Source organism: Orcinus orca, chromosome 5 (assembly GCF_937001465.1).
Source record: "Orcinus orca chromosome 5, mOrcOrc1.1, whole genome shotgun sequence".
In the NCBI taxonomy this organism is placed as follows: domain Eukaryota; kingdom Metazoa; phylum Chordata; class Mammalia; order Artiodactyla; family Delphinidae; genus Orcinus; species Orcinus orca.
The window spans coordinates 65,059,483-65,084,462 of NC_064563.1; the positions used below are offsets into that span (position 1 = coordinate 65,059,483).

Sequence of the window (24,980 nt, forward strand, 5' to 3'; positions counted from 1 at the left end):
AACACAGAATGGAAGAGTTGAAATTTCAGGTTGTAATTTTGAGAGAAAGAGAAAAATAAACCTTTTTGTAGTTTTTACTACTATTTTTTTTAATGTTAATGATTTCTCCCCTTAACTTCCTATCTTTAATTAGTTTCTCTTTCACACTATACATGTCATCAGCTGTTGAAACCTAGCCATCAAATGATAAGAGCTCTGTGTTAAGATAGAAATATACTATTTTATATTTGTATTCCACTGAGAATTCAGTATCCTTTACTTTCATTCAAATGATTTAACCACCATAATTACCAATCAGGTCATTCAAGAACACATATGCAATTTAATTCCTGCCAGTAGATACAGATTTCTTTTAATTAAAGCTTGTATGGTTAAAATATCTTTATCTAGTTCATTACAGAATTTCCCTGTATGTTCATTTATTCATGAGACAAATATTTAAAGCACTAATAATATTCCAAGCAATTAATAGAAAATTACATCATATACAGAGAACAGAAGAATATACCTTGCTTCTTATGGTATCACCCAACAATTGGTCAGTGTTTAAAACCAATAATAAAGAGATAGTTTGTACTGGAGAACTGAACAACTGATTAACTCTATAGAAGATAATTCTTTTATAGATCAATGTGTAGTTAAGTTAGACCTGTTACAAAATTTGAAGAAGTTATATTTTTTTTTACTATTTCTACTTTCTGGCCTCCTCTTCTCCCTTGAATGTTCTCCTGTGGGGCTTTCACCCCCAGCACTCCCATCAAAACCATGTTCTTTATGGTCACCAGCCACCACTTCATTGCTAAATCTATGAGCGTGCCTCAGCCCTTTTGAACTCAACCATTGGGTATAATTTTTGAAGCCTTCCTGCCTGCCGCATTATCTTCTCTCAGCCTCTGTAAGTTACTTTGGCTTCCTTACCAACTGTTTCTTTTCAGTCTTCACCTCCTACCCTCAGAATCAGGGCTTCTCAACCTCTGCACCAGTGGCATTTTGAGCCAGATAATTTTTTGCTGTGGAGGTTCACCCTATGAATTGTAGGATGTTTAGCAGCATGCCTACCCACTAGATACCAGTAGCACACAGGCATACACCCCTAACCCCGCCCCCCAGTTATGACAACCAAAAATGTCTTCAGATCCAGCCAGCTGTCCACCGTGAGGCAAAATGCCCCCACCTTGAGAACCGCTGTTCTACGTGGAGCAGTGGCCTAGGACTCAGTGCTGTGCCATCTTTTCTTTATCTGTACACAGGGTGAATTCATCCTTCTCATGGTTGAAACATTGCTTATATGCTGAACTCCCAATTTTACATCTCTGCCAGATTGCTTATTAGATTCAAATAACTAACTACATTCTCTACCTGTAAGTCTCATAAGAATCCCAAAGTTAATATTGCTAAACAGAATTTTTTTATGTTTTCTGTAAACCCATTTCCCTTCCAGTTCTTCTTATATTTATTAATAAATGGAGCTACCTTTTACCCATCTGCTCAGGCAGAAATCTAGGAATCATCCTTCATTTCACTTCTTCTCTCACAACCCATATGAAATCGCATTGGTTCTGATGTCACACATATCCCGGATGTTTCTACTTCTCTCCTCCTCCACACCAATCAGATCATCACCATCTCTTCGGAGACCATAGTAACTGCCTTGTTCCTCCTCCTGCTTCTGTTCTTCCCCTTCCTACTATCTATTCTCCACACAGTAGCCCAAGTGATCTTTTAAAAATGAAAAGATCTTGGACTACCTCTTGGACTGTATTTCCTTCCACCCTCCCTTTTATTCACTCTACTCCAGCCACAGTGGTTTTCTTGCTCTTTCAGACCAGTTAGTTCCTGCCTTAGGACTTCTGCACTTGCTCTTTCTCTGCCTGGATGCTCTTCTCTCACGTGGTCATTTGACTATCTCCCTTATTCATTCAGGTCTCCTGAAATGTCACTGGCTTGAGTAGGCCTTTCTAGCCCACTCCAGTAAAATCCCATCTCCCTCACCTTCCATCACTTCCCGACCCCTTACTCTACATTTATTTTCTTTTATTTATTTGTTTGTTTATTTTTGGCTGCATCGGGTCTTCGTTGCTGCGCACGGGCTTTCTCTAGATGCAGCGAGCGGGGGCTACTCTTTGTTACAGTGTGCGGGCTTCTCTGTGGTGGCTTCTCTTGTTGCAGAGCACGGGCTCTTTACCTCAAAGTATATATATTTAGGTTTATTTATTTTTTGCCGCCTCCACTATGTGTAAGCTCCTTGAGGTCAGGAGCTTACACATAGTGTAAGAGGTCTATCTATTCTGAGCAGGGGCAGATCCAGGTTTAGTAGAGTAATCTAAGCCTTACTCGTTTTGGCAGGCCCTCTTTAAGAGAAAGAACTGTAAGTACAAACACAAGTATATGTGGAAGTGATTATGAGTGACATAAATAGGTCCCACTTAACCCAAGCCAATGTAATAAGCCCAACTCAACTTCTCTTTAGCCAGATCCCCAAAATCCCCTCTGCCACTCACTTCATCACCACCTAAACTAATTCAAGGGGAAAACAGAATGGAAAGAGTCTTAACTGACTGATGCAATTGAAATACATAACTTGTGCTAATTTTATCCAAAAAGGAGAGAGAATGTGAATGTGTTTTCTACAGCTCCCTCTAGGGCCTTGAATACTAGAAGGAGCCCTAAATCTTCCTCTGCTTCTAAGGAAGATACCATGTAACTAGCCCCAGTCTGGGCCCAGTAAAACCATATACTGAGGGATAGACATGTGTGGTTGTTACCACTCCCAGACCCAGGTTCCCTGACTACATCAATTACCTATCTCCATATCCCTGAAAGAGGAGCTGGCTCTCTTAAGAGCTGAGTTAAGTGAGATCCAATGATTTTTCAGTATTTCCAGGTCATTTCTAGAGATGATAAAAGTAGGAAAAGTCAATATGACTTTTCCATTTTTTTCCTCTTGACAAATAAACTCCCCAAAATACTCTCAAATGAAGGAATATTAATGTTTCATTGTTGATTATAATAACCATTATTTATTGATTTTTTTTTTGCCTTTTAAGCTATTTATTTTTTTAACTGAAGTATAGTGAATTCACAGTGTTGTTAGTTTCAAGTGTACAGCATAGTGATTCAGTTATATATATATATAAATATTCTTTTTCAGATTCTCTTCCATTATATGTTATTACAAGATAGTGAGTATAGTTCCCTGTGCTATTAGGTCTTTGTTGTTTACCTATTTTATATTTAGTAGTGTGTATATTTTAATCCCAAACTTCTAATTTATCTTCTCCCACCCCCCACCGCCCCCCGCTATCCCCTTTGGTAACCATAAGTTTGTTTTCTATGTCTGTGAATCTATTTCTCTTTTGTAAATAAGTTCATTTGTATCATTTTTAAGATTCCACATTTAAGCAATATCTTATTTTATTTGTCTTTCTCTGACTTCACTTATATGTTAAACTCTGGGTCCATCCATGTTGCTGTAAATGGCATGATTTCATTCTTTTTTATGGCTGACTGATACTCCATTGTGTATATGTACCACATCTTCTTTGTCCATTCACCTGTCAATGGACATTTAGGTTGCTTCCATGTCTTGGCTATTGTAAATAGTGCTGCTGTGAACACTGGGGTCTATGTATCTTTTCAAATTAGAGTTTTCTCCAGATATATGCCCAGGATTGGGATTGCAGGATCATATGGTAACTCTTTTTAGCTTTTTAAGGAACCTCCATACTATTCTCCTAAATGGCTGCACTAATTTACATTCCCACCAACAGTGTAAGAGGGTTCCTTTTTTGCCACACCCTCTCCAGCATTTACTATTTGTAGACTTTTTAATAATGGCCATTCTGACCAGTGTGAGGGGATACCTCATTGTAGTTTCGATTTGCATTTCTCCTATAATTAGTTATATTGAGCATCTTTTCGTATGCCTGTTGGCCATCTGTATGTTTTCTTTAGAGAAATGTCTTTTTATGTCTTCTGCCCATTTTTTGATTGGGTCGTTTGTTTTTTTTGATAATTAAGCTGCATGAACTGTATACTTTGGAAATTAATACCATATCAGTAGCATCATTTGCAAATATTTTCTCCCAGTCCATAAGTTGTCTTGTCATTTTGTGGATAGTTTCCTTTGCTGTGCAAAAGCTTTTAAGCTTAATTAGGTCCCATATGTTTATTTTTGATTTTATTTCCATTGCTCTAGGAGACAGATCCAAAAAAATATTCCTGCATTTTATGTCAAAGAGTGATCTGCCCGTGTTTTCCTCTAGAAGTTTTACATTTAGGTCTTTAATCCATTTTGAGTTTATTTTTGTATATGATGTTAGAGAATGTTCTAATTTTATTCTTTTATGTGTAGCTGTCCAGTTTTCCCAGCACCACTTATTGAAGAGACTGTCTTTTCTCCATTGTATATTATTGCCTCCTTTGTCATAGATTAATTGACCATAGGTGCATGGGTTTATTTCTGGACTTTCTATCCTGTTGCATTGATCTATATGTTTGTTTTTGTGTCGGTACCATACTGTTTTGATTGCATTAGCTTTATAGCGTAGTCTGGAGTCAGGGAGTTTGATTCCTCCAGCTCCATTATCCTTTCTCAAGATTGTTTTGGCTATTCAGGGTCTTTTGTGTTTCCATACAAATTTTTAAAAATTTTGTTGAGTATTTTATTTATACCAGGCAATATACTAAGTATTTTTAAATAAACAATAATTTTATAAGCACTGAGGTTGTGGTTTATCTTTAATTACTTAGATGAGTTTTATTGCCATTGGAACCCATATTTTTTTTTCTTTCTTTTTCTTTTTAAACAACCAATCTTTTAAATAATTTTTTAAACCAATGGTAAAGATTATGACTACTTTGTAAACTAAATTAACATAAATTTCTGGTGCTTTTATTTGTGGAAATTAAATCCTGACATTCTTTGGGGATTCTGCATTTTTAATAGGCCTTAGTAAGTTTTGGCTATAAAGCCCAGGGCAAAACTATCTAACTGGCATTAACTGCATTTTTACGTGAAATCCCTTGAATAGGTCCACTGGCCATTATCTTTCCTTTCAGGTGTTGGTTTTGTGTATAAGTTTCTTTTTACCTGCTCTTTCTATAGTGTGTCCAGAAATACAGTGGCAGGTGATCTGCTGTGACATCTGGTTGGAATGATTTCAGAAAATAATTGTGATTGAACAGGGTTTTATTTGATTTTTACTTTGTGATAGGAGTAAAGCAGTCACTAACAGCTGTATCATTATCACTAAAAACTGTGCCACATAATTCCAAACCCATCTTTGAGTTTCCAGTCTGATAATGTTATCCAAAGAATCATTTTACATAATAATAAACATGATAATACTTTATGGTGTTTCTTCTCATTCTCCTTTAACTTTACTAATCTAGTCACAGATTTCAAATGTAACTGGCGTAAATGATGCAAATGATTTTTAGTAAAGAATGTACACTAGTTACTCTTTGCATCACTTCTGATTTAGCATCATTTTAACCCATAATGCAATACTGGTTTATTCATTCTGTTTTAGATGTTTGGAAATTGGACATTTGGTACCTTGGTCTTCACAGTCATGGTTATTACAGTCACAGCAAAGGTATGGTACAGAAATTAGAAGCACGGATACATTTTGTGTCTGCATAATTCTTAGTTAATTTTCCTCATTTCTTTGTTGATAGATTTTCCTTTTTCAGTCATGAATAATTTCATGGATGCCTAGTTTAATAATTCATTTTAATTTTTGTCAAAAGATTCATTATGAATCATTTTTAAAATTCATTATTTTGTAAAGCCTCAGCTGATTTTTATGGTCAGAGAAAGGTTAACCCCTCAGTACTCATCTCCGAAATTCTGCTTCTCTCTATGTAATGCAAGACAACACAAGCTGGTTTAGGCCATGGAGTTCTGAACAAAGTACTCATGAAATTTTAATACTGCTTCCTCACAGAAGAAAAATACTATAAACTTGAAATTGTTGAATTTCATACTAGGATCTTTTCATTAATATTTATCTTCTGAGGGACTTTGCCATAGCAACCTTAGTCACTTATAATTAATACATTTTATTCTTGAGTTTTAGCTGAGAAGTTAAAGATTTATTAATTTACATTAAGGATTTTTTAATTTATTTTTTTAGATGGCTTTGGAAACTCATTTTTGGACCTGGATCAATCATCTTGTTACCTGGGGATCTATTTTATTCTATTTTGTATTTTCTTTGTTTTATGGAGGGATTCTCTGGTGAGTGACTATATTTTAGTTATATTGATTCAACTCTAATAAATAGTTATTATGATAGATTTTACTATGAACAAATTCTACTCAGAATAGTTTTGAGACCCTATCCTGATAAGAAATTTAGTTTTTTCAGTTGATCTTACTGATATGGAAGAAAAAAGAAACTAACAATTACTGAATACCTACTATATTCTAGTGTTTTACCTAAGATATTACATTGATTCATCATGATAATCTTGTTACCCCATTTTTTTCTATTTGGAAACTGAGCTCCAAGATCACAATGGTTAAAAGTTAGCAAAGCTAGGATTTACTTGAAAATTAATGTTCTTTACACTAATCGTATTACCTCTAAATTATTATTAATGTATATAATTTAAAAAGTCACGTAGAATCATTAAATTTTCATGAATGAGTTAACTTCTCTCTCAAAAGTAATGTGCTGCATATTCATTGGTAAAATCAGATATTCAGCTATTCTGATAGATTAAAAATTAATGCTTTTCCTAAGATTGTTTGGTAAGTGATGGACAGCTGAAATCCCTCAATTGGAGAATGTATACTACATTGCCTACTGTGCCTGTGATCCCTGTATCAGGCAAAATTACAAAAGGCAGGGAAAAAACTTGTATTGGCTAAACATTAACTTTCATTTAGGATTATAAAGATACTCTAATGAATATCATTTGTTTGTTTTCAATCCTCTTTATTTCTGCATTTCTTCCGGTATTTCCCCTCATTCTTTTGAAGTGATATATACACAAACCCAAAAAGAGTATCTTGACAATACCTACTACTATGTAGAACTAATATTTGTGAGTACATTTATTTTAAAATCCATGTGTAGAGAAGATCCTCTAAGTAGAGCTTTTCAACCTAAAATTTGGGTAATCAAGCTTGTAGTTGCTTAGTAGAAAATATTTTATTACATACTTTTTCTTGCTTTTTTGGTCTCTTAAGTCTGTATTATTCACTACATAATTCTTTTGAATTATCCTAACACTTAAGGTAGGATAAGTCAATTACTTGCCACTTTCCTAATTATAAAAACCATGGTTGTCATTCAAATGAATTAAATTGGATTTTATTTTTAACAATTAAAATCTACCATGTTTTATTAGTTGATTAATTAAATTACACTGATTCCACATTTTGAATATTTTCCTGGAGTATTCTTAAAATTGTAACCTTCATGTATAGTGGGTTTACTTAATGTCTTGATTTAAGAATCTGTCTTGTTGGTTTCTTCTTTTATTATAAGCCCACTTTCTTTGCAGGCCATTTTTGAGCTCCCAGAATACGTACTTTGTATTTATTCAGCTCTTGTCAAGTGGTTCTGCTTGGTTTGCCATAATTCTCATGGTTGTTACATGCCTATTTCTTGATATTGTGAAGAAAGTATTTGACCGACAGTTTCATCCTACAAATATTGAAAAGGCACAGGTAACCACTTTTTATATACAATACCTTTTTAATTAGGAGTCTTGATGAATAGCTGTCATTATAATTTGCTTATATTAGAAAATAGGAAATTATCTATTCCTGTATCAAGTATTTTGCAATATAAATATTGTTACATGTGATATTTTTAAAGTTGTTATTGTTGCTATGAATTTTATGACTCCTGAAAAATTATAATTTTTAAAAATTACATTGTGTTATTAATAGAACTAGGTTTTAAGTATAAAACTATCAAGTTATGTCCAAATAATAGTATAAATATGTCTTAAATACTATTATCACAGCCTTCTATCAAATATATATAATTGGGATATATATCCATTTCTTCAGAACGATTAGAATTTCAGTAGTGCTTCTTCAGGTCATATTGTTTTCAACAAAAGTATGAAATAAGTTCTTTAACCTAAATAACTTCTACAGAATGGATTTTTATAAAATATATTCTCTCACTAAACACTAATAATATTATACTACAGCAGATATTAATAGTATGTTACATAGTGTTTAAGAATATGGTCTTTAGGGCCTGATAGTTGTGGGTTCAAAACCCACATTCTACCACTGAGTAGCTCTGTAACTTTAAGTCTCCATTTCTTCATGGGTAAAATTATGACAAATGTCTATCTCATTACATTTGTAATAAGGATTAAATGGAATAATGTTCAAACACAGAGTATATCCTCAAGAAATGATAGCTATTTAGTATATTTGACTTTTTTGTGTATTTGACTTGTACATAAGCTAGAAATATTGGTTTGTCTTATTAACCGTATCATGACATTGAACATATGTCCTCAAGAGTACATTCTAATCAACTTTTATGCCCTTGTAAACACAGAGTTTATTAATCATTTAGTTCTGCCTAGGTTGAGGGTTTTGAGGGGGGTTTTGTTTTTTTTTTTTTGTTTTTTGCATATTTGCTGTATGCCAAGCAAATTTTGGAAATTTAGTTGTGTGTTCATGCTACAAATAGAATAAGTGCTTCTTAAGTATTTAGTGATTTGAGTTAGGCTTCTTAAACAGTGTATTGGTTTTAATTTCAGTTGATCATATTAACATTTCTTTAGCACTTGTTTGCTGTGGTCAGTCAGTCCTAGCCAATATACATTTTAACACCACTGAAGCAGCATAGGCCTCTGAAGCCTGACAAACTTAATTCAGATACTGTTTTAACCACTTATAAAATGTATGTCTTTAATCAAGTCACTTCCCTAAGCCTCAGTTTCTTCCTCTGTAGAATCAGAATAATAACTACCTTACTTGATGGTTACAGATCATTAATATAAAGTGCCTAACCCTGGGTCTGTATGTAGTAAGTCCTCATTAAGAACATAACTATAAGAATGATGAGGATGTTGCTCTGATACTGATCTTCAGATGGGGCTGAAAAACTTTGCATAATCTGATTACTGTGTCTGCCTATGCATATATTTATATCAGTATGGGCAGACTTTTCCACCTTGCAATATATTACTTAAATATATGTCAGAAAGGTTTGCCTATCTTTTTTCTAATCTTCAGAGATATTCATGATAATAGAATACTACTTTTAATACATTGTCTATTATACTTTTTCTAGACCTTTATGGAGAACATATTTGTCTTGCCCTCTTGGCTATATAAAGTTATATTTCACCAAAATATATTAATGACATCACTTAAAAACTTATTCTTTATAAAAGTAAATAATGATTTATTTACATTTATCCTTAGAAATTTTCTTTAGGCAGAGCATTATATCTTTTCATAGAGATTTCTTAATGATAATAAAAGGTGATAATATTAGTCCTTATTACCATTTTTGTAGACCTCTTTTTAAAGGATTACACAGGAAATATTTGATACTTTAAGGCGGACCCTTAGACAAGAAAAAGTTAAAAGTACTTTATATATATTTTAGTTATTTTACCGTAGGCTAAATTGATTAAAAATGGAGTTGATTTTAAAAATCAATCATTTTTCTATGTATGAAAGCCAGTATAATCTCCCTTTCTACCCTACTAAATTCCTTTTAAATGATTTGACTGGATGTTCAACTGTGATCTAATCTAAAGAGAAAAAGAATGTGATATATATTTTTAAAATTGAGTCACTTTGCTGTACAGCAGAGATTGGCCCAACATTGTAAATCAACTATACGTCAATAAAAAATAAACATGGAAATAAAAATAAGCTAAAGAGGAAATCTCTACTTCCACTCAGGGATTTTCTAGCCTACTGGGGATTTTTTTTGTTTTTGTCGAGACAGTATATGGTCATTCATATCCCGTGTGTGACATTATTCTTTCGCTATAGTCAGTAATCTTTATTATTTCAGCCTTGTACTTTCAACTCATTTCAAATGTTGAGAAAGTTGTTAGAAAGTTGTCAGCTACTTACTTCATTGCTTACCAAAAGTAGCAAGAAAAATCATATCAAAAGAAGAGTTGTCAGCATTTATTTTGAGCTTTGTTTTTCTGCAGAATAATAATGTGGTATTAAGAAAAAATTCTTTTGATAGCAAAGCCAATAGCCCTACAAATGTCAGTTATGTATGTGTACCATGTATGATATATCCTATTCTTGTAGGGACAAATGTCTTTACAAAGCTTGTCCTGTGTCTGTCTCTTAGGTGATAAATACAGCTCACTGACTTGTTGTATGTCCCATCCCTTTTCTGTCCACTTATAGATGTACTCCAACACAGTCGCTTTCAGTGACGAGTTCATCGCACTGCAGCCATTGTCGAGGGCAAGGAATCAGCTGAGCAAACTTAGGTAGAGTAGGAGGAGTAGAACCTCATTAACTCTTCTGCATGCTAAAGGTCAATTTAAAAATATTCAAAAGATGGGCAGAGGCATGAATTAAGAGTGGGGCATTTTTGTTAGCACAGCTCTGTCTCTAATTTGACCTTTATCAATATGCATGTTAAAACCTAAAAAATACATCCATTTCTTTGAGACAAAAATTCAGTTTAACAGGACAGAGATCTGTACCTTATTATATATTTTATACCTTAACTACCTTTTCTAGCACAATTCTAATGCTTCTGCTTGTCGTACTGGTACGTAAGAATGCTCCTGCATGTTGAGTAATTTAAGCTACAGAAATTGAAAGTTTTAAGTTTCAGTTACTTGGAAGTGAGAATTGCCCATTTTTTATCTTGCCTTAATCTGTGTTGCAAATACATGTGTATATTTGTCTTTGTACACTGTAATGGCTGCTGAAACATTTCATATCCTTGCTGCTGTTTAGTGCATCTATAAATTGAACAAATACTTTTTTCTTTTACTTTTTAATTATTTTATTGGTATAAATAATTCAGCCCTGAAAAAAAATCACTCTAGATTTCAAGCAGGTTTATTGACTACAAATTATTTTAAAATAATGCAAAAGTGTGTCCTAATTTTTTTTCCTTTTTTTTTTGCTTAAACAATAGGTAAGATTTTAACAATACATTTTGTATCTCATATGTATACCTTTATCTCCACAGACAGATCCATTCTGTCAGTTTCCACAAAAAATAATCAGTAATCCGAAGATGTCTTGATGGAAGAGAATGAAAGTTTAAATCCTAGAACTTTTCATATTAAGATACCAAAGCTATATATTAATTTTAACTCCAGTCTGGTTTGAAAAGGAAAAGTAATATAACTGATTGTTTTGTTTTGGCACCCTTCAACTTCTCACCCTGGATTTTTAGTCATATTTTTTTTTAATTCTTTTTTATTCTCAAGGTTTCTAATCCATCTATGTTCACTTGATCAAACAAATGACTTTGACAGAGCACTGCTTAAATAACTTCTTATGTAGTCCTATGAGTTCATAATTTTGAGCTGTTTGAAAATTTTACCAAACCTTTCGATTTTATTATTCCTATTAGCATCAGGATTTTTGAAATATTCTACTTTGAATTACAAAGGTATAATAATTGTAAATGAGTATACAAATGGGTGGTTAAGTGGTAGTCAACTAAATTTCATGTATAAAACAAGAACTAAAATCAAAACAAACTTGGAAGATTTGCCTTCACCTTTGGTTGAGCCAAATATGTGCATCACATTTTATCTATATGTGCCTTCTGAAAACAGTGTGTATTTATCACATTTTCAAACATCTAATTATTTAGCTCCAAGGCAATAGGAGAGCTCATTATTTAAAAGAACACTCCAGCAAGCACTTCTGTGAGGATTAAGTTTTACATTGTGAATAATCTTAATGTTTTTATTAAATCATATTTTCTCATATCATGGTGGCTCAAATCAAGCAACATTTTTTGAGCAATGATAGACTAAAAAAGAATGATACACGGAGATCATAAATTAAAGAGATCCCACTCTCCTTAATAGTGTAATAAAGTAGTAAGCTTAACATTCATCTATGAAGGAACACAATGAGAGCAGGGTACATGAGTCAGGTAGTGTTTCCTGTAAGCACTGTCCAATCAGGTGGTGTAACAAAGGGAGAAGAGCCCTGTTGGGGAGATGGTGGGCCTGAATGCTAGCACAGCATGCCCTTGGCCCTGCACCCTGTATATCGTAATGAAATTAGTTCACCTTTCTGAGCCTCTAGGTTCTTCACCTATCAAATGACTATTTTACATACTGTGGTCTATATGCTTACTATCAGCATCAGAGAAAAACAAAAAGAAATACTGTGCTCAACCAAAGGCCAGGCAGAAATAACAATTGCTTACATGAGTGGTGAATGATCACTGGATGGGCATTTGCTCATAGCTTCATGAAGAACAAGTGTCCACAAACATCTGTCTGTTGATGCATGCTGTGGATTTTGAATACATCTTGTTTTTGAACTACGTTGAACGATATTCCTGGGTGTGATCCATGGTAGCTTAATTGTTTACTGTTGTGACAGAGAGGAAGATTGTGCATATATCGAATATCTTTAAGAGCTTTCAAATCTTTAATCAGGTTAGTACTTCTTAAGGACCATTAACACAAAACTATTAATAATTTTCTTTTGAATAAAAGAAAACTCATTTTGAGTATTTTACACTCCTTTATGTTATAGGCAAAACTATAATAATAATCTACCTTTACATAAACTTACTGTACTCTTGAAACCAAGGAATTCTACTACTTTATTTTTTATGTATGTAAGAAATTTACTATAGCATTTTTTATAGAAATAATTATTGATTAGTCCTAAGACTGAGAAAACACATAGAAATGAGGGGGAAAATTGTTTTTTATTTATTGAGGACATTTTTTTATAATTTAAGAAAGGTTAAAATTAGCTTGGCTCTGGGCACATACTCCTTAGAAGGTTTCTAATACTTAAAATATAGAGGGAATTCGCTGGTGGGCCAGTGGTTAGGACTTTGCGCTTTCACTGCCGAGGGCCTGGGTTCAATCCCTGGTTGGGGAACTAAGATCCCACAAGACACAGCCAAAAAAAAAAAAATAGGAAAAGCAAAAGAGTAGAAATTTATATAAGTTAACACTCACTTAAAAAATATATTTCAAATTAAGGATTAAATTAATTTTGTTTACTACATCAAGTCAAGCTCCCCCTTACTCATATGTCTAACATTTGAAAGGCCATATGATTGACCCTTCCACTCTGCTGAAGTCCAGTTAAAGTAGAGGAGTCTTCTGAGAGGGAGCATCAGAGATGCGAAATGGGACATACCTTTGCAATAAGAACCCTAACTCTTAGTGGCAAGGAATTTGTTTAATAGAAGAAATTTAATTTTATTCATGGAAACCTGGTTTTAATTTAACTTTGTGCACCAGAAAATCATGGCTTTTTTTTGTATGCTCTGTTGTATGCTCCTTAAGAAGCTACTATTTGCTCTCTTTTGTGACAGTAAATGAATGTGGTGTTGTGTGAACTTTCATTTGTGCCTCACAGATTGTGGACCCCAACTTGCTATTTTGATTCTAAACTTATATACAGTGAGAGTATTGTTCTGTAATATGAGACTTGTTGCTTTTCTGTCCTTCCAGATGGAAGAAGATAAGGGTTCAGTCAGCTCAGCATATGAATTTGCTGAAAGCAAGCACAGAGGGGAGGACAGTAGGCACCTGCTAGCTGAGGCTTGCAGCCAGCAGGACAGTTCTTACGTGCACTAGGTAGTACTGCGCTGGACCTTCCTGGGGACATATCTGCTAAGTTCTCAAGCTTGGGGCATGCTATGGGAGAACTGGCCTGACATTTCAGTTTTTACTTTACTAATTCCTTCACCGTTTCTCATATATTGTTTTTGTTTACCTGTTTTCCTTTTTAATGATCTTTACATTTTTTATATGTCTGTATCTGAATATTTCATTAATCTTCCTTTGGATTTATAGTGTTAAATCTTACTTTACTTCAAATTCTAACCTATTGTCTTATACTCAAGAATTTATTCCTTTTCACTTCTTTTGAAAATATGTCATGCTATTTCTGTTATTTCCCAAATCACTTTTCCCACTTATAGTTATGTGTCATTTTATACATGTTAACATAGTTAGACACTGAATTACTTATCTAAGTCTACCTCTTGAGTTGAATGGTCAAATGAGTGAGTGCTTAGACTTGGTACTGAATAATTTTCTGTTGACTGGTATTCACCAAACTCTCAGTTCTTACTTTTCATAAACTTTCATAATTACATCTTTGTAATAAAAAAGTATGAATTAATGAGGACTTGATTCACTCCCTCTTGAGAATTAAACCCTAACAACCACTTCTAGACCTAATTGGGATATGCAAAATATTTTAATTGGTAGTAACCATGGAAGATAAAAATTCTTACCACTAGTAATTATATTTTTACTTGGGCTATTTGCCACTTTGTACCTAATTACTGGTCAAGAAGGTGCTGTTGTCTTATCTGAGATAACCCTCATAAATGGTGAAACTTTAAAACAAAGCTACTTGAAGATTATAAATCAGACAGTGGAACAGGTACAATAATTTGAAAAAATGTGAATTATTCTGGAAGACATATTTTAAAAATTAGATTCCTTTAGTGAATTGCTGAAAATGGAAAATGTTGAAAATTAATCAACTCCCAGTCATTATTATTATTAGTTGAAAAGAAATTCAAAACAATTCTGAATTTTTATTTTGTTTTGGGATATTCCATATGATTACCTTCATAATATATTTATCTTGTATTTTGCTTTGATAAATATAGAAAGATTTTTAGTTTTTAGAACATGCCCTCATTGGTTACAAGGAAAACTCAGCTGAAGAACTCATTGATTAAAGAGGGGAAGCTAGCTGGGATATATAAGATGTCCTGGTTAATTCCCAGAGCACATAATCCATTTGGGAACTGACTGTGCTAATACTGTGAAATTATGTCCTCTGCGATAAAAGTTCCCCAAAGATTCAAGCTCAAGTGGATATTTCAAAAGACATGGATATGGTGCTGCTTTACTTTAATATGTCTATTAAAATGTATAGAACAGTTGAGAATTGGGTTCTTAGAATACCCCTGTTCAATAATAGGGGCCTTGTTATGGTTACTTTTACAAAGGAATGATAAGTGAATTCTTTTATCATCCTGTGACGTATGGTCTCTCTTCCTATAAACAAGAAAGTAGAAAAGCCCGCAAACCATCGATATGATTTTAGTAAAATTGCTGGAGGTGCTTACCCTGATCTGCAGTTTTTTTCTGCTTATCACTGAATTTTAATTAGTTGAATGAAATATATCTTGAGTATTTCTCGTCTCATATATTTCTGTCTTGGGCATATATTTTGAGATAAAAATCACTTTTTAAAAAGTAAGTATTAAATAATCTCTCTCTCCTATATTTTCTGTCTTGAAACGGCAGTTGTTTCTCTAATCAAAATTTGGTCAGCCTTGCCAAATCTGGCAGAATTATGCTGAGCCCTAAATGTTGCCATGGGCTAGACTCTCCTAGTCATCTCCCTCTATGTCACCCTGCCTCTTAGGCCTTCATTGTTCTGTCACATTTTTGTCTCTGGATTCCTGGCCCTACTCTGGATGCCCTCTTTCCAGCTTGCACCTAGCTACCATAGAGATATCAGCAGGATGCTACGGCTACTGACCTTTCTCATTGTGAACCAGGACGCTTAAGCCCCAGACCTGAAACCTGCCACCACCACCAACAAAAAACATTTTAAGCAGTTTCAACCAACTACAAGTCACCTTCCTCTTCTTGTGTGACAAAGATACATACAGCTATTGCTTCACTTAACAAAGCAGTGAACTACAAAAGGAACAGAAAACCTTAATGGCCTGTATTTAGTTACTGGCCACTAAAAGCTACACTTTTCTGAATGAGTAAAATTTTGTAAACAAATACAATCGAACATTTAAAAGACTTATAATAATAAGGCAGGACCTAGATGCATATCTGATAAGTGTGACAGTTTACAAAACTAATGTTATTTTCAAATCTGTCCTGACTTATTGAATAGCTTTTTCATCTGGAGGTCAAAATGAAGAAAAATATTAGTATTGATATTATTTCTACCAAATGGTAATGAGATATGCTGTGAATGATTGATACTTAGAAAACTGATTTCTTAACATCAGCTGTGCTGATTAGTTAATTGTTGCTATTCTGATTTACCCTCTCCATTAAATTAAAATTGGAGATTTTATCATTTTTCACAGATAATTCATACTCTTGTTCACCTAAACTACAAATTCCTAGTCAGATACTGTTATTTGGCAATCACATCATTAAAATAAAGGGGCCTCAGTCTTTTTGAAACAAGGAATAAGCCAAGTTTATTAAAATAAGCTTCCCTGGGCTTCCCTGGTGGCGCAGTGGTTGAGAGTCTGCCTGCCGATGCAGGGAACACGGGTTCGTGCCCCAGTCCGGGAAGATCCCACATGCCACGGAGCGGCTGGGCTCATGAGCCATGGCCGCTGAGCCTGCACGTCCGGAGCCTGTGCTCCGCAGCGGGAGGGGCCACAGCAGTGAGAGGCCTGCGTACCACAAAAAAAAAAAGAACAAGCTTACCTAATAAATAGAATTCATATTGTATGCTTATTTTCACACTTAAATTAAGGCAACACATATGGAAATCTCCTTCATTCTGGAGATCCCTAAAAGTCAGTATAGAGGTATTTTATTTATACTTATAATTGGCTTTCAAAATTGTTTATTTTACTTGGTGAAAAAGAAAGGGAAGGGAGTCCAGAGGAGTAAATGTGAGCTTACAGCATGTTTTGGAGAAAGAGGCCTTGAGTAAGCGAAGCAGTTATTTAAATACCATCATTAAACAGGTACCTCTTCCAATTCTGAATAAGAACTTGAAGCTATTAACTTGTTGTAGGGCTTTTATTATTCTTAGCCAAATATGGAAATTGGTAACATTTGATGACTTTTGATCTCACATTTAAAAGAAAATCATTTCCTTAAATGCCTTTTCTTCCCTCCATAATTATAGTTTAAGGCTTCTTTCCAAATATCTCCTTTAAGGCTAAGCAAGGTGTTCTTTGATTATGAAGTATATAAAACAATTTTATAGGCAAAAGAACAAATATGGTCAATAGTTAAATAATTTCTATCTAAACTTAAAGAACTTTATTTGATTTGATAGGGTAAAATGTCATAGGCGTGACTAAAAAACTTAGAAACGTATGACAGTTTTCCAACACTTAGAAAATTTAAGGAAGATTTTTATAGAAGTAACAGGAGAAACTTCTAAATGTTTACCATCATTGATGTGAAAATAATGGAAATAAGAGCAGTGAGCCAGAATTTATTTCAAAAGGGAAGTTCTATAAAGATGAAAATTTTTATTAGCCATACATACCCATGTTGGATCTCCATAGTTGTTTTGCTTGGCAGCCCTTTTAGCTCTAAGTTATGTGGTTGTTTCTGGGACGTAAATGTGGTGGAGAGTGAGTCTTACCAATAAATCAAAATTTCTGTTAAGTTAAAAGTTACTGTTTAGTGCCACCAGGTAGGGTCTCACTCCTGTTACTTGTTTTCTTTTCTAGTATTTATTAATAGTCTCTTTTTTAAAAAGGTAATGACTCCCTCTCCTTACTTTGAATGAAATGAGATCTAAATGCTCCACCCCCGGTTATACTGGAAGCTATGATATGAGATCAAATATGTATATATGGAAAATGATGGAGCTTGGAGGTTTGCTAGAGAACACTATAGTGTTTTCTATAGATAGCTTTACAGTAACACAGTTAACCAGCATTTTCAAAACAGTTGAGTTTTTTCTTTCTCCTTAGGGAATAAAAAGGAAATATATTTTGCTTAGTTCAGAAGGTCATCTGAAAAAGTCATTTCTTTTTTTTTTTTTTTGCGGTACGCGGGCCTCTCATCGCCGCAGCCTCTCCCACTGCGGAGCACAGGCTCCGGACGCGCAGGCTCAGCGGCCATGGCTCACGGGCCTAGCTGCTCCGCAGCATGTGGGCTCCTCCCGGACCGGGGCACAAACCTATGTCCCCTGCATCGGCAGGCGAATTCCCAACCACTGCGCCACCAGGGAAGCCCGTATAATATTTTTGACATATTAAGATGTTTACTCTCTGTGTTGAGTTGCCCTTAGTTTAATACTTGTCCTTAGGTTTTAAAGTAAAAGGTGATGAATGCAAAGCAGATCCAAACCTAAGCAGTGTTCTGCATGTATGTGGACACTCAAATGCTGCTGACCTTATGGATGTTATCTTTAGTGAATCCCTGTCAGTTGGTTGAGCACCAGCAGTAGTAAAGCACATGTTGTTAAGCTAAGAAGAACCAAACCCCTTGCTCTTTCAAGTTTCTGGTCTAGTTCAGTGCTCCCCAGATAAATGTTGTGAATGACCAGTTTGTTTTCTTGTTTGTTTTGTTGTTGTTCATTTCCAGTTCATCACGGACCAATACTTTTGTAAAATACAATAAAAATGAATTACTAGGAAATGAAATTTGAAAGATATATAAAATAAGCCCCATTTTTTAAATTAGATTCAACAGTTACAAAAGTATTCTGTCAAATTGCCATAAAATTGTCTAATCTCTTACTCTCACGGGCCAGACGCACTTGTCTCTCATGAGCTAGTAACAGTGTTTTCAGACCAACAGTGATCCATAGATCACACTTAGAGTCACACTGGTCTTTTTGCAAGGGGGTAGGAGTAACAACTACTGTCTCTACACTTAGGCTAAACATGCACTAAATGCACATCATACTTCTCTGCCCACGCAGTTACTCATTCTCTCTGCTTAGCCTGGAATGCTGTTACTCTCCCATCTCCAGCTATTGAAATCCCATCCAGTCTTCATATGCCATCTTTTTCATCAAATCTCTCATGCTCTCCCAGTAATACCAACAACAACAGCTGGGTTTGAGCTTTCCTTCCTCTTTTTCAATATTGTACTCTGCTTCTTACCATAATTATAAGAAGGCAGTATAACAGCATGGTAAAGAGGTTTGGGCCCTGGAATCAAACCAAGACTCAAGCCCCAGCTGGGTGAGCATGAACATATTTTTAACTTCTCTGTTTCTTCATCTGTAAAATGTGTATGAGTCTGGTGCCTGTCCAAAAAGGTGGTTATAAATGAGATAATCCATGAGAAGCATCTTACATACTAACTGGCACATACATAGTAAGCATTCCATTAATATAACTGCCATTATTACTTGTTCCTGGCTTATCTCCCACCCTTTTCTTTATCCTTTACTCAACAGATTGAAGGCAGGGTTGCTGTCCCCTTTAGGAACCAGCACAGTGCCTTGCTCAGTGAAGTATAAGTTGAAGTTCAGTGCTTCTGTCGTTTAAATGATTCAAACAAGAATTGGAATAGAATCTAGAGAGAAAGAGGTAGTACTGATAGTTGGAGAGGTGGAGGAGGTTTCATAGAGATGATGGTATTTAAACTGAACTTGGTGTTAGGGGTCAGCAGTCTGCCCCCCAATTGGTGACAGGCCCTGACACCCACAGGCAGGGAGCACTGCCTGGTTGGCTGTGTAGAGACTGTACAGGAGCATTTAGAAGTAGAGCAGCAAAGGCAGCCTGATATCAGGTTATAAAGGGCCCTACAGGCCTCTTTGAGGTGTAGTACTTTATCCTTGAGCATGTGGGAGCTCTAAAGTCCTGCTTCCTACAGAGGTTGGCTTTGAGATGGAGGAAGCTGGAGCCCAGTGACCCGAGGAGGAAACTGGGAAACTGGTGAAATACTGTTACCTAAACCAGCATTTCCTAAAATCTTCCACTGAATATTAATGTTCCTCCTGGTGTTGATTAATGTTCCATTTGGGGAGGGGAGGAAGGGGAGTTTACTGAAAAAAAACAAATTTGAGAATTGCACCATGTCTAGCTCTCTCCCTGGAGACTGACCGCACAACCTGACTTACTGACAGTCCTTTACTCACCAAGTCTGTTTAGACATTCCTTGAACTAGTGTTTCTCAAACTTAATTGGCCACAGAACTTTTTTTCGTGCAATGTCTGTAAATATCTCATAATACACAGTTTAAGAAATAGTATCGTAAACAGTCCTAAACCCAAGGGTATTATAATGAAGGAATAAGTAAAATTTGGCTATTTCTCAGTGCTTAGCAGATCCTAGGACATTGATGCAATCAGTTCATTGCCTAACAGGAACCAAGTTGTCTCGCACTGCTTGGTATTTGGCGCATTATTCTGAGCAGGGATTTTGCAGGACCTCACCAGTTGCTTAGGTTCGGAATGCCAGGTTATTTACGTTGCATCATGTTTGTGTCCTCTGTCCATTGTGAGTGTCTCCACAAGTGTCCCCTGTTGCCATGCCTACACTCGACACTTGGTGATTCCCAACCTTTGTGAATTGCAGCACTCTAATGAATCTATTTTTGTTGTTTTCCTTCCTCTATGCTTTTGAAAGATTTGTTATGCAATATGTTATATATGTAAAGGAAAATGAGTGAAAATAAGTTCAAAATGATAACCCTTGAGAAATTTAGGTGTACCCTTGACTGTGTCAAAACCAGGGTTGGGAGTCATTGGGCTATGTGGTCATACCATTTTTTACCCCTTATTTTAACAGGATTGAAATTATTAGTACTGTGGCTTTAAGTTTTTCTTGCCAGGTTTTTTTATCCCTCAATCAATATAAACCTTGCAAGCTTACAGAAATTAATTCAGTTTTAAATCTAAATAGTACTACTTAGTTACTTCTTTATTTTAATAATGTATCATCAGTTAATTTTTAAAAAGCAAGATGAACTTATTATGAGCATGGTTAGCACTTAATAGTTGCTTAGCAATTTAAGGCAGATGATGCTTTTTTCAAGAATTATTTATGATGTGCATATATATATCTATATGGTGTTTAGAACCTGGCACTACATAAGGTATTTGCTACTATTGTTGTTGTTATTGTTGAAGATTGGGATTTGGTCCTGCCTGGTTATTTCCCAGTCTTCAAAATAATTTAAACTCTACTTTTCTCAGTTACTAGATATTTTTAATTGAAGTTGCAGGAGCATTTCACCTAAACAAAAGCTCAAAGAAGAATGAGAATTCATTACGTCTCTGAGTGGTTGATGTAAATAAATCATTTTAATCATAATATATTAAGATATTAAAATGCAAAATCTTTGCAGATTTATATAGTATCCAGGTACTTGTTTTATATAATGATTTTACTCAGCCTCTAATTTAGGACACAGTGCCTTTTAAATATTTTTATATGATTACTCTTAATTAAAGCCTTCCATACATTTCCATATTATAGAAAACATGTATATATTACTTTTGGTTTTAAAGTGCTTGTTCCAGTTTTTTTAATGCTTTTTGTAATTTCAAATCTATAAATAACTAATATTTTTCTCCTTCAACTCCTTCAGCTTACTGAAACAAATTCAAGTATCAAGTGCTTGGACTCCATGTGCTGTTTCTCAGAAGGAGAAACAGCGTGCGCATCTGTTGGAAGAATGCTGGAACGAGTAATAGGAAGGTGTAGTCCGTCCCATGTCAGCAGGTGTGAAATTTCTCTAAGTAGCCTTTGCTGCAGATGAGTATCCTATAAACTGGAACAGGATGAACCTGCATCTCTAGATACCTAATAAATCAGCCCCTGGTTTTACCAACTGAAGCAGGAAGTGTGCTGTTTATTAGCACTCTTTGATGGTATTTCACTTTGTGGCTTTAGGGTGTAGGGGTTTCTTTCACTAACAAAGGAACAGAAAGCACCTTTGAAGAGACTTTTCATCTAATGAACAAAAAATCTTGCTTTACAGTCTTTCTCAAATGTGGTGAATAGGAGTGTGTATCTGGTACTCGTTTTATTTTTATAACTTTATTTTTTTGATTATACCTAAATTGTTTTATTTCCTGTATTTGTTTTGCTTGTATGTTTGCTTTTTGTATTTACAAAATAATCTACACATAATAGTAAAGTCAAAAGATTTTGCCTTTCTTATTCTTCATGTATATTGTCTAGTCACTCATTTGAGACTTTGAGGTATTTATAAACATAAAAGGCTGAAATTCTGCTCTCCTACACCTTTTTATGTGTATAATGAGGTTTTAAAATAAGTTGTGATTTTTAAGTTTTTACTCGGTATTTATGGTCTAATTAAAAGTCTGTAGGTTAGAACAGGCTCTTTAAATTATGGTTTAGAAGAATTTTAGTGTTTTTGTCTTCTCCTAAATGTGTTTCTTGAATTAGATTTGCTCTTTTGGATCATAACAAAAATACCATTTTTTGGTATATACCACTTAAATTATTTAAAAGTGAAATTGATTCAATTCTTTATACATTTCCCCAAGAGACATGTTATTATTTAGGGAATATTAAGGAATAGAAATAATTTTTTTCACACTTTGGTATTCTTTAGGTGAATGATAACAAAGTCTCAAAGTCAGAGCAGCAGTGCACTCGTGTTCATGAAGGGTTACGGATGGGCAAGAATGGTTGGTCATTTCCATTGTCCACAGCGTGCCACATGAATAGTATCACTTTCTACATGTGCCACGCCTGGGAAAAGGTTGGAAAGACCCCAGGAGCAGGGAATAAAGGGCAGAGGAGGCACTACTCTTATCTGTTGATAAGAATTTTTAATATTTGGTTGACTTTATGTTTTAAAAATAATGAGTATGACATCATTCTTGTATCATAGAATTCAGGTAACTTTTACTGGTGAACTTGTTAGTTCCCACTTTGCCTTTAGTTGTGGCCATTTCTTTATGGTACAGTTGCATTTATAAAGAGCATTCTTATGTTAATAACATAATGTCTGTGGTTTCAGACCCCATTTGTTGATTATAATGTGATCAAAAATATTTCCATAATGCTGTGATATTATTTTGTAGGCATTTTATTCCACATGTAAGAATTACTATGAGCACCTAAATTTATTGGGACTTGTATGTTATGACTTACACAACTGTATTATGAAATGCATTATAAGAAAGTAGTTCTATCATGTACCCAGGCCAACAAGTGTCCCAAAGGAAGTTCCAGAAAGACCTAATGTATAATATAAGACAGCTTTACTGCACAGAACTAAGGTGGGAATTAGACTAAGAGACTACTGTAGAACTTGTATAGAATTTTTAGAACATCTTTTTCAACACAAAATTCTCTTTAATGACAATATACATCTTCACTAACTACTAAAAAAAGACTAGAATTAATTTTAAATGATCCCAGAATATTTTTCTGCTTTATATATATTCCCATTTTCTGGATATCAACTATTTAGGTGATGCACCCCATTATTCTTTACATAACCATTTTTATGCTGCATTATCCCTTTTGAACCTGCCCAAGGAATTATGGGATTTATTTCTGCATGTTCTGTTGAAGGTGTCTCTTCTCATCTGTACTTCTTTCCCCTTAAAATTGTATCTCACTTTTTTTCTTTTTTAAGAGTTTTTTTTTCCTAATAAAATGTTTAACAGTAATGAATATCTTATTTGACAGACTATAAATACCTTTCCAATTTTGTCCAGCATCTCAGGTTATGCTGTTGGTTACTACTGTCATTATCTCCCTGTTTTCTTCAAATGAGTAATCTAAAAAGTCTTTTGAGATTTGTTCTATTTTTTTTTTAGTGGATAAAATTATACAATATTCAAAACCACTTGGTGCTTTTCTAAGGGCTATATGAATATTGCCATGGATCCATTAACATTATATTTAAACTTTGAAAAGTCATTTGTTTTTGTTTTTTACTTGTAATTGTTTTAGCGAAATATATTTGGCATTCTGTTTTGCTTTTGGAATAGCGTCTATTCTACATTTCTCTCATGTCTAATTTAAAAGGTAGGGCAAGACTGATACCTCTATTTACAAGATGTAGAATCCTTTGGATATTTGTTCCATTAACATTAATTAAACATAAGAGGTAATGGTCATCTCCTGAGAAATACAATTAGTGCTTTCATATGACAGATTTCTTTACTAATAAAGTTTTACCATCCAGGCACAAAAATTCTACTTACATTTTACTAATTGATGTTGTCAAAGGAATATGCCATATTGCAAACTCTGTTTCAAAGATAGCATCATGGTGCTATATAAAGGATATGCCATGTTGTACTCTAAAGGGCTGTACTTCAGCAATAAATGCTTTTCTGTGTGTAATTTACCAACAGTTACTTTATCCTAATCAAAACTGTCTTTTAAGTAGAAAGGAGTTAATAGTTAATATGTAGTTCAGGTGTTTAATGTTCTGTCAAATATGATATTTAACAATATGAATGCACATGTGTGCTTTGAAAAGATCAAAAATGAAGGAAACCTTACCTAATAAGATTCTTCTATGTAAGCAATGGTTGGGAAAGAGGAAAAACTAAAATATTGGCAGTTTGGGAGTATTGTTTATAGTTATGTTTTGTCATGTGTGTCTGAGCATACTTTTTCTTGCATAAATACTTACTCTAAGAAATGTTCATAGTCTTACTCCATTCATTTATTTTACAAATACTGAGTACCTACTATAGCACAGTTCTAGGTGCTAGAGAGACCGTAGTGAGCAAGCCCTTCTTAAACGAAGGTAGATACTGTTTAAGTTTTCTGGAAACTAGTAAAATTAGAGAACCTGTAAACCACTGGTATTGTTGTTGCTTGTTTGTCTTCCTCTTTGCCAACTTTGTAAAGTTTCTAGGTTCCAGTCTTCATTGTGACTGTGCTCACTTAATCGGTTTATAATTGAACTACATACAAACTTTAGTCTCTAGGAAACAGCAGATTTTTTATAAAAGTGAATTTGGGCCATTTTAAGTGCTAATCTCTTTCTCTAACTTCTCTATTTAAGGAAAGTGGGAACCCTGGAAAAAGTTACATAAAATGTATTTATTAAGTGCTTTTAGTCTTCTAAGAAAGGCCACCTTTAACTTGGTAATCCTAATACTGTCCTTGAAATAGGTTAGGCCATTT

At 34.3% G+C, this 24,980-nt stretch overlaps 1 protein-coding gene and 1 long non-coding RNA gene across 11 annotated transcripts in view; both read left to right on the plus strand.

The window, feature by feature from the left end:
• Positions 1-24,980, plus strand: part of LOC125964569 (uncharacterized) — a 348,406-nt gene that overhangs the window by 301,710 nt on the left and 21,716 nt on the right. The window lies entirely within an intron of this gene.
• The window catches only part of ATP11B (ATPase phospholipid transporting 11B (putative)), a 138,826-nt gene that overhangs the window by 92,130 nt on the left and 21,716 nt on the right, over positions 1-24,980 (plus strand). For 6 of the 10 annotated variants that reach the window (XM_033403099.2, XM_033403098.2, XM_049710644.1 and 3 more), the window contains 4 exons: positions 5,535-5,600; positions 6,141-6,244; positions 7,519-7,684; positions 21,442-21,575. In XM_033403099.2, coding sequence (XP_033258990.1) covers positions 5,535-5,600; positions 6,141-6,244; positions 7,519-7,684; positions 21,442-21,575 — 470 coding nt within the window. Of the gene's footprint in view, positions 1-5,534; positions 5,601-6,140; positions 6,245-7,518; positions 7,685-10,372; positions 10,459-13,650; positions 13,777-21,441; positions 21,576-24,980 lie in introns of those variants that run through there. The other 4 variants (XR_004476027.2, XM_033403102.2, XM_033403101.2 and 1 more) reach the window with 2 other exon arrangements.